At 34.1% G+C, this 12,365-nt stretch overlaps 2 protein-coding genes and 1 long non-coding RNA gene across 8 annotated transcripts in view; 1 reads left to right on the top strand and 2 right to left on the bottom strand.

The window, feature by feature from the left end:
- LOC137239172 (pickpocket protein 19-like) overlaps window positions 1–12,365 on the bottom strand; it is a 229,355-nt gene that overhangs the window by 133,359 nt on the left and 83,631 nt on the right. For 3 of the 6 annotated variants that reach the window (XM_067764173.1, XM_067764172.1, XM_067764171.1), the window contains exons 3-8: window positions 7,854–8,093; window positions 7,173–7,800; window positions 5,234–5,383; window positions 4,990–5,176; window positions 4,126–4,371; window positions 3,257–3,873 (exon numbers count right to left, since the gene is read on the bottom strand). In XM_067764173.1, coding sequence (XP_067620274.1) covers window positions 3,656–3,873; window positions 4,126–4,371; window positions 4,990–5,176; window positions 5,234–5,383; window positions 7,173–7,800; window positions 7,854–8,093 — 1,669 coding nt within the window. In that variant the 3' untranslated portion in view covers window positions 3,257–3,655. Of the gene's footprint in view, window positions 1–3,256; window positions 3,874–4,125; window positions 4,372–4,989; window positions 5,177–5,233; window positions 5,384–7,172; window positions 7,801–7,853; window positions 8,094–12,365 lie in introns of those variants that run through there. The other 3 variants (XM_067764175.1, XM_067764174.1, XM_067764176.1) reach the window with 3 other exon arrangements.
- The window catches only part of ppk7 (pickpocket 7), a 126,529-nt gene that overhangs the window by 108,396 nt on the left and 5,768 nt on the right, over window positions 1–12,365 (top strand). The gene's annotated exons all lie outside the window — the stretch shown is intronic.
- LOC137239176 (uncharacterized) lies at window positions 138–1,455 on the bottom strand. The gene is made up of 4 exons (XR_010949300.1): window positions 982–1,455; window positions 740–917; window positions 437–682; window positions 138–354 (listed from the first exon to the last, which is right to left on the bottom strand). It is a non-coding gene; the product is annotated as an uncharacterized lncRNA (long non-coding RNA).

Below are 12,365 nucleotides of genomic sequence, written 5' to 3'. Positions count from 1 at the left end.
AAACAAATGTTTCTGATTTACTAAATTATTCCTTTTTTCCCATTTAAAGATTTAGACTAACTAAAAAAGGTTTTTTCCAGTTCTGCATACATAAATTTATTCACAACACTGTTACAAATTTTGAATTATATATTTTTAGTTAACGTGAATATATTTTAAAATTTTTGCTGCCGCCCGTATGCGCCACGTTATTCTCTTAGTTTTATTTTACTCTGCTCGAATCGAGATGGAATGTGCTTCAATTGAACGGGTAGCTCATGTGCCTGTTTTATGCGTCTTGGTACAACAATAAAAAAGAAGTATACCAGTTCCTCAAGACTTATAAGGGAACAATCTAAAAATAGTCCTAGGAGACTATAATAGAAAAATTGTTAAAGGCCATATCTAAGATTAAGAAATGTACATATTTTACATTCAACTCTCATCTTTGGCTTACCTATCAAATCTACCCAAGTATATACCAATATTGTTTTGTAATTCGTTATAAAATCTTTTTGAAAATAAACGACCATATCGATTAGTGATCTGTTTTCCAAAAATTCCGTTGGCGTGAGTTGTATCGAAACTATTTTTATCGAATAACGCAAATTATCGCAACGCGTTTGACAGCTGTATTAAACTCCCGGATATTGGCTTGGCATGAATTTTTCTTGCCCAGGTATTTCAAAGTTGACTAAATAATCTGCAAAAGCCAGTATAATTCGAATTCATACTAATAGTTTAAATATATTGGCTTAACTGTTATATTTCGCTATACATGGCATATCTACCAACTTGCAGGCGGGGTACATGGGATGGCACACGTCTTGTCACATCATCATATCTATTGAAGAAAGTATCTAAGGCTAAACGCGTTTTTGTTTGTTCAAACACATCAAGAGCTAATAATACCACACGTTGGGTTCCACAATCATTACCTGCGAGAAAAAAGTACAGTAATAGAACAAAAAACAGTGTTTATATTTTAAAGTTACATCATACATTCCACTAACAGTGTGCATTAAACGCTGTTGCTTATTCAATACAACATTCACTTTCAGTACCGATTTAATGTCTCCCTTATCAGTGCGCCAAGGCCAAGTTGAATCATTGACAGCTTTTGATGCATCCAGCGAATTGAATGCCAAAAGAATTCCTATTTGTAAACGTCGTTTCACAAAAATATACACACTTTGCGAAAATCTCTCTGCAAAATTTATATAATTCAAATCGTATAATAGATATTGTTCCAGCAGTGCAAAACAATCAAATGTGCCATATGCGAAAGTGTCTCAGAGTGACATTATTTCGGTGAAAAGTTCTTCGTATGAGTTATTATAGTGCTTTGGTAGTAAATAGCGGTTCTTTGCCTATTGCAGCCTCGACCAATTCAAGCGATTTTTATGGCACATGGTCACTTCGGAAAATTTTTCTCTTTGCAATGGGAAATGTGTATCGTCGACGACTGTCCGAAATTGTCCTTTAGAAAAGAGTGAAGCAAGAAATAGATAAAAGCAGATAAGTAGAACGACAGCGACGAAGAATGCAATCTTGCTAAGAGCGCTAAAAATAAAAAAATAAAATAAATTTTTCTTCGAGTTTGATTTGATTTATATTTTTATATCTTACATGAACTAGAAATTGCATATCGACTGGTGGGTGGAATGTCATCTATCGTAGTAGCCGTTTCGAAAACGCGATATCTCAGCAATTTTTTAAAAATAACAGTGTACAAGAATTTGTTTGAAGAGCAGCCTATCTTAGAATGTTTACCAAAACCGATCTACATAACTCAGCTTAAACTCAATAAATCTTGAGCTGGGGAGGGTTTTTGTGGCACATTTCTGCGATACTTTGCTCTTGAGACGTATTTCGAGATAGAGTTTTATTGACGCTAATTCTAAGCTAAGTCTTTTTTCAATCAAATGCTGAGATAAGTCGTTTCTAAAAAAAATGTTGATAAAATTTTCTTGAACCAATTTTTGATAAAGGAGCTTTTTTAAAATTTGTTCATATATGGACGGTTTTAGAACAACAATCAAGACACGGTGATATTCCACTCAGGCGTCGATATTTTTCGTTAGCCTTCGAAAAACATTTCTAAACCAAAATATGCTCGCCTTCAAGAAGATCAGCCAAGTGTGATCGTCTTTCTAGATAATAACGAAAAGTTAAATGTTTTCATAACAGTATTAGATCATCTACTTTTCATTCGTTAAACAAGTTTTCTTTGTATAAACAAATAGCTGAACCGATTGCTATTTTTTTTTGTTCGTTACAGTTTAAGGAGCGTTTAAAAATAAATATGGATAAGTGGGCGGGGGTACGCCCCAAGTAATAAACATTTTTTTTTTTTGCCCCAAACTATTAGTAGCTACACTTATTTTTTTAGAGATCACGTATAGATCTGAGCCGATATGATAGCAATCAAGGTTTGTATGGTGTTATACGATCCGATGCATGGTAAGTGCAGACCTCCAACCGGCCAGATATTTCGAGCGTCTAGAAGATGACATACGACAGCGAAAACAACACGCACGGGAGAAATACAAGGATTACGTGCTGGCGATACAAAACTTGATGCGGGTTACAGTAAGCAGCAACGGCTAAACCGTGATCGAAATAATTTTTAAACCGCAATAGCTCTAAAATGGTTAATCAGATTAGGTAAGTGTATGAAATGGTATTTAACAGTACTCATTAGGTCCACAATTTATTATGATTTTGCGACTCTTTTGGCAGACTCAAAAAGCTTGCAAACTGAAATTTCAGACACTTTTCTTTTAACCAAAGTAACTTGAAAGTTGGTAGTGAAAATAATAGAATCACAATCATAATCAGAATATTTATAGACCACATACAGCTGAATGCTCCAACAGAAAGCGTGTAATATATGTACCTTGAGCACTGCATTAGTAGTAGTAAATAGTACAAATATGATATAAACAATGACAATCAGCACAATCCCTCATGGATTATTCAACCAAAGCAAAAAACCGAAGGCTTCTAATTTTAATTCATGAAACGTAGAAGCAACTCGATATTGAGGGAGAAAGTATTGTTCTTTTGGCTTATTTCATTTTTTTCTTGCGATTACTTACCGCTCAAATCTGCCCACTCCTGGTGCACGCATCAAATTAACGCCATGCAATAACGCCTCTTATCTGAAATCTTGCACCAAACTCATCAAACTTTTATAATCCTTTTCGCAAAGTTTCGACTGTTGACCACTGCTTCTTTTGACATGCCGAGTCTTAACAATTTTTGAAGCTAACATTTTGTTTTTAATGCTTATTATCAACAAAAAAAAAAAAAAAAAATGTTATTCTCAGGTATGCATCAGCCAATGAAGTTTTTTTTATATGTAGCTTTAAACTTTGCAGATAAACTAAGCGCTCGAATACCGGGTGTGTGTATGACTTTTGCAGGTTGTTGGCTATTTAGCGTTAAATGAAGCTTTGCATGATTTTTATTCTCTCGCCACATGCCCTAATGACCTTGGGCAAATATTTATGTGCAGCTTACATAGCGATATGTATTTGTGGGTGTTTGTATTTCTATATACTTTTATACAACTTTAGCTATTTGTTTATTTTTAAATTTATTATATTTATGCACATTTAATTGACATTTGATTGAGTGTAATATTTTGTGCTAACAATTCTCATTCGACGTGCTAATTATAGAACTTTTGTTGCCTTTTGTATGCTTCGCGGTATTCGCGTAACTTTATTTTACTTTTCTGCAGACGTGAAGGTCGGCGTTTCAATTGTTGTGGTTTGTCATGCTCCTTTCTTAAGCGACTTGGCACCACAACAAAAAAGAAATATATCAGCTCAACAAGGCTAATTAGAGAGCAGCCTAAAAATAAACCAGTTGTGCCACCAAAGGAAACTAAAATTAGAAAAAGATTTGTGGGAATTTTTAAAAATATTTCTAGATATTGATATCTTATCTATCTTGTCTTGAAATATTTTTAAAAATTCGCACATTACAGTGGTCAACTTTAATCAAAGTGCTGAAAGTTGACAAGGGAGGAAATGCTAAACTTTTAACTAATTATACTTAGCATTGGATATTAATTTAAAGATCGATATTTTTTACTCAATTCCCTAAGTTCTCAGCATATCCCCTGATTCTCCTTACCGATCAAATCCACCCATGTGAAGACCAATATTGTTTTATATTTCGTAATAAAGTCACTCTTGAAGTATACGCTCAAATTAATAAGTGAAGTGTTTTCCATAGATTGAGCTGCTGTTAGTTGTCTTGAGATAATTTTTATGAAGTAACGCAAAGAATCACAACTCATGTGACAATTGTAAACAACTCCAGGATATTGACTCGATAAGTATTTTTCTTGTCCAGGTATTTCAAAGTTAACTAAATAGTCTGCAAATTTAGATTTTTGTTATTGTAATCCAATATTATTGAAAAAATGTATATTAAAGGTATTCACCAAGTTGAGCAAAAGAGCAAAGAGTAGGCGAGCTCAAATTAAATGAAAGAAAATTGGATAAATGTGCTGCCGCGTAGCTCTCGTATCCTGCGAGAGCTAGAGCACAAACGAAAATTAAACTTTTTTCAAATCAACTGAAACGTTTTTCAAATAAAATCATTTTCAAATATAATTAAACTTTTTTCATTTCACTTGGGGCAATAATTTTTTGATAAGGCGTATTGAATAAGAGTCCGAGATAGTACGTTTCAAAAGGGTGATATTCCACTCAGCAGTCAATATACGAAAATACCACATTGCACTTTTAATAGCACATAGGCTCTTGGGTGTAATAGCAAAATTCAATAACTATAGCTCTTTTAGCCAAAAATATAGTTTCAATTGAATTGAAAAAAGTTTCATTTCGCTTGAAAAGAGTTTCATTTTGCCTGAAGATGATATAACTATTAGGCATTTATAGTCGACTATCAAATTCAAAACTCCTTACCAAACACAAAGCACTCCTTACGCCACCTCTTACCCAATTTGGTGAATAACATGATTGACCTAACTGTTATACTTTGCCAGGCATGGCATATCAACCAGTTGACAGGCGCGATAGGGACTAGGGGGATAGAATATATCTAAAGTACAATTGCAGTATTTCATGAGATATTCTTGCTGACACTGAGCTTGACAGTTTTCGAAACGATAACTGTGGCCAAAGAGAGTTTTAAAATCATCACTGTTTTGCTCATCCTGCAAAAGAAAAAAATTTTAAGAATACAACATTTTAATAATTTGTTTTATATACACCTTAAAAACACATCCCCTTATATCTGAAGGCACGCGTCTGGTCTCATCATCGTATCTATTAAAGAAAGCATCTAAAATGATATCTGATGTAGTTTGTTCAAAGATATCTGAAGGCAGGTAGTACCAAGCATTAGGTTCGACAGTCATTACCTAAAATTGTATTTATGTTTTAATTGTGAATATTTGGATGCAAGAACAGCAGAACAGATTTACATCACCTTTTTTTTAAATGAATGGTTCCCAGGCCTTCTTAAAAATAACAATATTTTTAATTTTATTGTGACATTTGTGGTATTTTACCTAGATCAAGGGAATTTCGATGGTGATCTAAGCAAATTCGGAAAGTGAGCAGTGGTTTCTTGACTTCCTTCCTTTTTTCCATAAGTGCTTTCATAAATCGTTATAGCTCTGTGTTTATTTGAGCCCGACCAAAATAATTTGATATATGTGGCTTATAGAAAAAAAGGAGTCGGTAGGTTTAAGGGATCATATTGCAAAAGCTCCAGATACATCTCGGGACTATCTCTGTATTACCTAGGTTTTGTTTTCGAGATGGTTTCGAGTTTATTTCAGTATGGTTTCGTACAATTTTCGGCTAATTTTGGATCATTTTGGTGCTTTTCATATCCGTAATAATTGTACTATTTCAGAATCATTTTGAGACTACGTTGGGATCATTTCGGGCTAGCTTTCGCATTGATTTCGGAATTACCTCTGGACTGTTTCGGGATTTTTTTCGATATCATTTCGGAGCTGTTATGGTTGTGTTCCAAATCTTTCTGGTAATGCTTCAAAACGCTTTCGGGACTCTTTCGAGTTTGTTTTCGGGAACATTTTGAGAATATGTCGCAACTTTTTATGAGCAGTTTCGGAATCGCTACGAAACTATTTCGGAATTTGTTTATGATAATATCGAAACCATTTCGTGAAAATTTCGGAACTATTACGGGATTTTTCAAAAATATTTGATACATTGAATTAGAATTCAAAAGTACATTAGCTTTTTCAAATACCTGACCCTAAAGTGGAAAAATTATATGGCTTTAGGGGCTATCGCTCAAGTCACCTAAACTTTAGTAGTTTTCGAAAGTTTTTTATAAATTCTCTGCATAACCGTGCAAATCCCAACTTGTCTGAGGACTAATAAAATTTATATATTTATTAACTTGTTACTTATATATTTTTCTACGTCAAATTTTTGTGAAAGAATGTGATTTTTTAGTTTAAGGGCTAGATATTTAGACAATAAACGCTTTTGAGCTGAATAAGTATTGATCCAATAAACGATTTTACATTTTTTATAAACGTTTCAAGCATACACAAAGCGGCCGCCGTGGTGTGATGGTAGCGTGCTCTGCCTACCAGGCCGAAAATCCTGGGTTCACGCCCCGTACAAAGCAACATAAAAACTTTAGAAACAAGTTTTTTCAATTAGACGAAAATTTTTCTAAGCGGGGTCACCACTCGGCAGTGTTTGGCAAGCACTCCGAGTGTATTGCTGCCATGAAAGGCTCTGAGTGAAAACTCATCTGCCTTGCAGATACCGTTCGGAGTCGGCGTAAAAGATGTAGGTCTCGTACCGCCAATTTGTAGGAAAAATAAAAAAGGAGCACGATGCAAATTGGAAGAGAAACTCGGCCTTAAAGCTCTTGGGAGGCCATCGCGCCTTTCATTCTTTTTTTTTATTTCTCAAGCATACCAAAATTCCAATTTTTTTTTAATATTTGTTATTGTTTTTAAATGTTTAAGAGATTTTCGGGATAAATTGTTTAGTTTGAACTGGTAGCAAAAACAATGAAGCTTTACTGAAAAAATGAAGCTCTACCATTTGCACACTTTTTATGCATGAGGCCCAGTGTGTACCACATTCTCTCCCTTTTACTATTCAATAAATTTCTTCAAGTTGTGACGTCAAAATCAATTTACAGTTTTAAATTACCATTATGCCATTCATAGTGCGCGTTAAACTTTGATGCTTATTCAACATGACCTTTACTTTTAGTCCCGAATCAAGTCCACCCTTATTGGTGCGCCATGGCCATGTTGAATCATTGACACGAGCTTTTGGCGGATTAATTGAATTGAATGCCAAACAAATACCCAATTGTGAACGTCGCTCTACGAAAATATCACAACAATCTTCTTTGTGATTTAACCATTCACACTTTGTCAACATTTCCCAACAACGCCAGGCCATGTATTGTGCAACTCGCGTAAAATTTATATAATTCAAATCGTTTAACGGATATTGCTCCAATTCGGCAAAACGATCAAATGTGCCAAATGTGAAAGTGTCGTAAAGTGCGACTATTTTTGTAAACAGTTCTTCATAGGAATTATTGCGATGCTTTGATTGTAGAAAAATATCCTTTGCTTCCTCTAGGCGTAACCAATTCAAGCGATTTTTATTGCAAATAGTCACTTCAGGAAAATTCACTTTTATCAATGGAAAGTGCGTATCTTCGACCACTGTCTTGAATTGTCCTTTCGAGAAACGTGAAGCAAGAAAAATGCAAACAAAGACGAGTAGACTAAATGCGACGAAAAAGGTAATCGTGCTAAGAGCCCTAAAATGTGAATTATCAGTTGTTAGTTAGTCTTTTTTTACGCACACTCTTACCTTCCAAATCGACCAGTTCCTGGTGCAAGCATTAAATTTACGCCATGAAATGTAGTCTCTTGCCCGAATTCTTGAACCAAGTTCAACAAAACTTTACAATCCTTTTCACAAGGTTTCGTCGGTTGACCATAGGTCGTCTTTTTAACTGCCGATAAAGAATTTGCTTTTGGAAACACACGCGACTGCCGACGGGTTTTAACAATTTTCGAACTCAACATTTTCCACAATAGTGTACGTTTACTAAAAAAGTGTAAGTCGTTTATCTGCTTGTGAATTTGTGTGCATGAACACAAAACATTAAAATTATCACTTCATAGTAAAATGCCTAGTGAAATGCCGAGTGTGTCAATGGCTTTTGTAGGCTGTTGGCCAGACTGTTGTCGACAAATTAAGTTTTGCACGATTTTTATACTCGTGACATATGCCTAGATGACCTTGCACAAATATTTACAATATATACATGGTATATATGTTTTTGTATGTACATTAAACTGGCTTTGAAATTACAAGTTACAAAAGGTCGCTCAAAAACTGGGAGCTTCAAGGGCCGCGGAAAAATATTTTAATTTAATTTTTGAAACTAACTCAAAGTAATCACTTAACTGAAATGATATGTCATTTTTTTGACTATGGGAAGCTTTATATATTGAACGAATATAATTATGAGTTCGGTGGCCGTCTCCAAACGGGTTGGAGTTGTTAAATGAGTTTAAGCCAGATGTATAATGAAACGATCTGCCGTCATCCCTTGTCAAATTTGGTTTGGAGACAAACCGGTTTCGGCGTTCACCATCATCAGTGCCGATTTTCGTACCAGCCTTAAAGTTTTCGTTTTTGCTCCCTAAAGTATGCTTCTTCTTTAGAAAACTATGGAAAAACCGAGTTTGTTCTGTATATTTATACTCAGCGTGCTTTGCACACAGAGTATATTAACTTTGATTGGATAACGGTTGGTTGTACAGGTATAAAGGAAACGAGATAGATATAGACTTCCATATATCAAAATCATCAGGGTCGAAAAAAAAGTGATTGAGCCATGTCCGTCCGTTCGTCCGTTAGCACGATAACTTGAGTAAATATTGAAATATCTTCAAGAAATTTGGTACACTAGCTTATCTGGCCCAGAATAGATTGGTATTGAAAATGAGTGAAATCGGATGATAACCACGCCCACTTTTTATATATATAAAATTTTGGAAAACACAAAAAACCTGATAATTTAGTAAATAATACACCTAGAATGTGGAAATTTGACGTGTGGACTGATATTGAGACTCTTGATAAAAATTTGGAAAAATTGTTTAAAATGGGCGTGACACTGCCCACTTGTGATAAAATTAATTTTACAAATATTATTAATCATAAATCAAAAATCATTAAAGCTATCGTAACAAAATTCAGCAGAGAGGTTGACTTTACCATAAGGAATATTTTGAAGAAAAATTAACGAAATCGGTTACGGACCACGCCCACTTTTATATAAAAGATTTTTGAAAGGGTCGTGGACGAATGAAATAATCTATATCTTTGGAAAAAAGAGCTTTATATCAATGGTATTTCATTTCCCAAGTGCATTTATAACAATAAATAGGAAAAACTTCAAATTAAAAAATGGGCGTGGCACCTCCCCTTTTATGACTAAGCAATTTTCCATATTTCGGGAGCCATAACTCGAAGAAAAATGAACGGGTCGTAATAAAATTGGGTACACACATTTTCCTTATAACAGACAATTTTTCTAGTAAAAATGCACGGGATCAGTTAAAGACCACGGCAAATTAGATATAAAACAAGTTTAAAAAAGGGTCGTAGACTAGAATAATAAGCTATATGCTTAGCAAGAAATAGTTTTGAATCAAAGATATTTCGCTTATCAAGTTTTACTGTAAGAGGAAATGGGGAGACATTTTTTTTTTTAAACGGGCGGTGCCACGTGTTAAGTAGAAAACTAATTTATCTAAAATGAAATGTACAATTGAAGCGCACGCTGAGTAAATAATGTTCGGTTACACCCGAACTTAGACACATCTGCTTCTTCTTTCTTGTTTTTTAGGTCTCATGTTTACTACTAGGAGGAGAACCACCTCGTTTTTAAACGGTTTTATTTGGGTTGACTTGACAGGCTGCACGGTCGGCCGGCCAGCGCGAATTTTGTAATTAAAATTTAAGTAAATTACCGATAAGCTGCTAGCTTAAAACTTGGAATATAGTTCAGAACCCGATGACAATGCAATAATAAGAAAAAAATCGGCGCTAGGTGGCGCAAGGATCGAGATATTCACAAAAATCGTATTTGTGGTCCGATTTGGCTCATATTTGGCACACATAATACATACATACACATAATACATACATTTCATAGCGACCTATGAAAAAAATCGCCGCTAGGTGGCGCAAGGATCGATATATTCACAAAAATTGTATTTGTAGTCCGATTTGGCTCATATTTGGAAATCATATTTGACATACAGGAATATAAACCACTTTAGTAAAAAAAAAAATCACGCTAGGTTTCGCAAAAATTGAGATTTTCAAAAAACTCGTACTTGTCTGTTCAATTTGGCTCTTTGAACAAATATTATATAGAGTCCGGTAGAAGTGACATCAAAATACTTTGGAGCACATAAATTCAAATTTTGATAGTGAAATTTCAGTATAACAAAATAAATAAAAAAAAATGTTTAAGTTAAACGGTTTTATTGAAAACAATACTTACATTATGTAGTAATAATACTAAAAGATAGAAAATAATTAGGTAGGTCCTAGGTACTAGTCATCACACTCCTCATCAATCAAGGACGTTGATCAGACAATTAAATAAAAGCATTGGATTGATGAGGAGTGTGATGTAGTACCTAGGACCTACCTAATTATTTTCTATCTTTTAGTATTATTACTACTTAATGTAAATTATTTTATTTAAACTATTATTGGGAACAATTAAAAAAACTGAAACGGTATAATGCACCTATGCAAACGCGTTTGTTTATTTACTCTATAAATATTTAAGATTCTATGTATATTTAGTCCTGTTTACTTTATTGCCATTTGTCTACTTATGACTTCTTTATATTTAGGCACATTTAATTGACACCTGATTTAGTTTAGAATTTTTTGATAAAGGGTCACATTGATTATGAATCTTTTGAACACCCAACCTTCTATGAGTAACTATTTAAAAAAACACCTTATAATTGCAAACACGTGTAAATAAAAATTAATACATTCAAGTGTATATTAACTATGGAAAAGCGTTTACGTTTAACAGTAAATTCGTAACGCTCAAGTAATTGGGATCAAAGCAAAGTGTGAAGTTTTTAGTGAAAAAATTGTTTAAAAAAAGAATAATTTTGTAGTTATGGCGAAAGGATGCAGAAAAAGTAAGTGTAAGGGTTATAAAAAAAAAATGATGACTCTGAAAGAAAGAAAATGAAAAACCCTAGTCAGAGACCATCTATTCATATGTGGTCATCGTAGAATGGCAATTTCGTTTACACTAGCACAAGAGTATGGATTCCTTAGCACAATTTAGCTCTTATTGCAACGGCAATTACTTCCAATCTTCCAATTTTTTGGAGACCCACGCTCTAGAACTAACCAGTGTGTCCTTAGTTTTTCATACATTCCACAAAAAACTTGGAAGTTGGCTCCAAGACTACATAACGACGGCTGATTGAAATGTAACATCGGCTGCCATTGCCAAAATGCTATAACTGAGAATATTTCTCAAAAACGATTTAAAACAAAATTTGGTCGAGGATCACCCTCTCTCAGAATGATTTCCATAAACATCTCAGCGTTTGATTGAAGTTTAGATCAGATTAGGCGTTTTCAAAACAAATTGTGAAATAGCGCGCTCTTTGAAAGTTTTCTGGGTTGGGGCGTTTTTAAGATGGAGTGTTGTTCCATCCAGCAGTCGATATAGAAAAAAAGGCTTTTCTTCCAGAAGAAAACTAAGGGAATTTACATCTATACTATTGAGGATAATTTAGAAACATTTTAATAGCAATGAGGTAATCATTCCAGGATTATTTCTCGATTGTTTTAAATACTATTTCGAGATCATTTCTGGAATGTGTTAGGTACATTTCTGAATTATTTGCACTACTATTTCGAGATCATTTGGAGCCTATTTTGGGACTATGTAGACACTATAATGTATATATATTTGAATCATTCCACAGCCATTCCGAAATAATTTTGGGACTATTTTTGGAATCATTCTGGCAAGGCGCGGAAAAGTTTATTTGTGAATGCGAAAAGTTTTCGGACTTGTTATTATAGCAATGTTATCGGCATATTATTGGGTTGTTATCGTCGTGTTATAAGATTGTTACCGATAACACCTATTATCGAAATGTTATGGATTTGCTACCGAAAATTCATGGACTTTTAATCGAAAAGATGGCGATTTATTTTCGATTTGTTATCGAAAGAAGAGCGATTTGTTATCGAAGTGTTCTAGTACTCGACAACAAGTCGACAATAAAACGACACCTCTTCGATAACAAC

The sequence above is a fragment of the Eurosta solidaginis genome, chromosome 2 (genome assembly GCF_040869045.1).
Source record: "Eurosta solidaginis isolate ZX-2024a chromosome 2, ASM4086904v1, whole genome shotgun sequence".
Classification (NCBI taxonomy): Eukaryota; Metazoa; Arthropoda; class Insecta; order Diptera; family Tephritidae; genus Eurosta; species Eurosta solidaginis.
The sequence above is the reverse complement of the archived record's forward strand: the minus strand, read 5'-3'. Positions and strand labels throughout refer to the sequence as shown.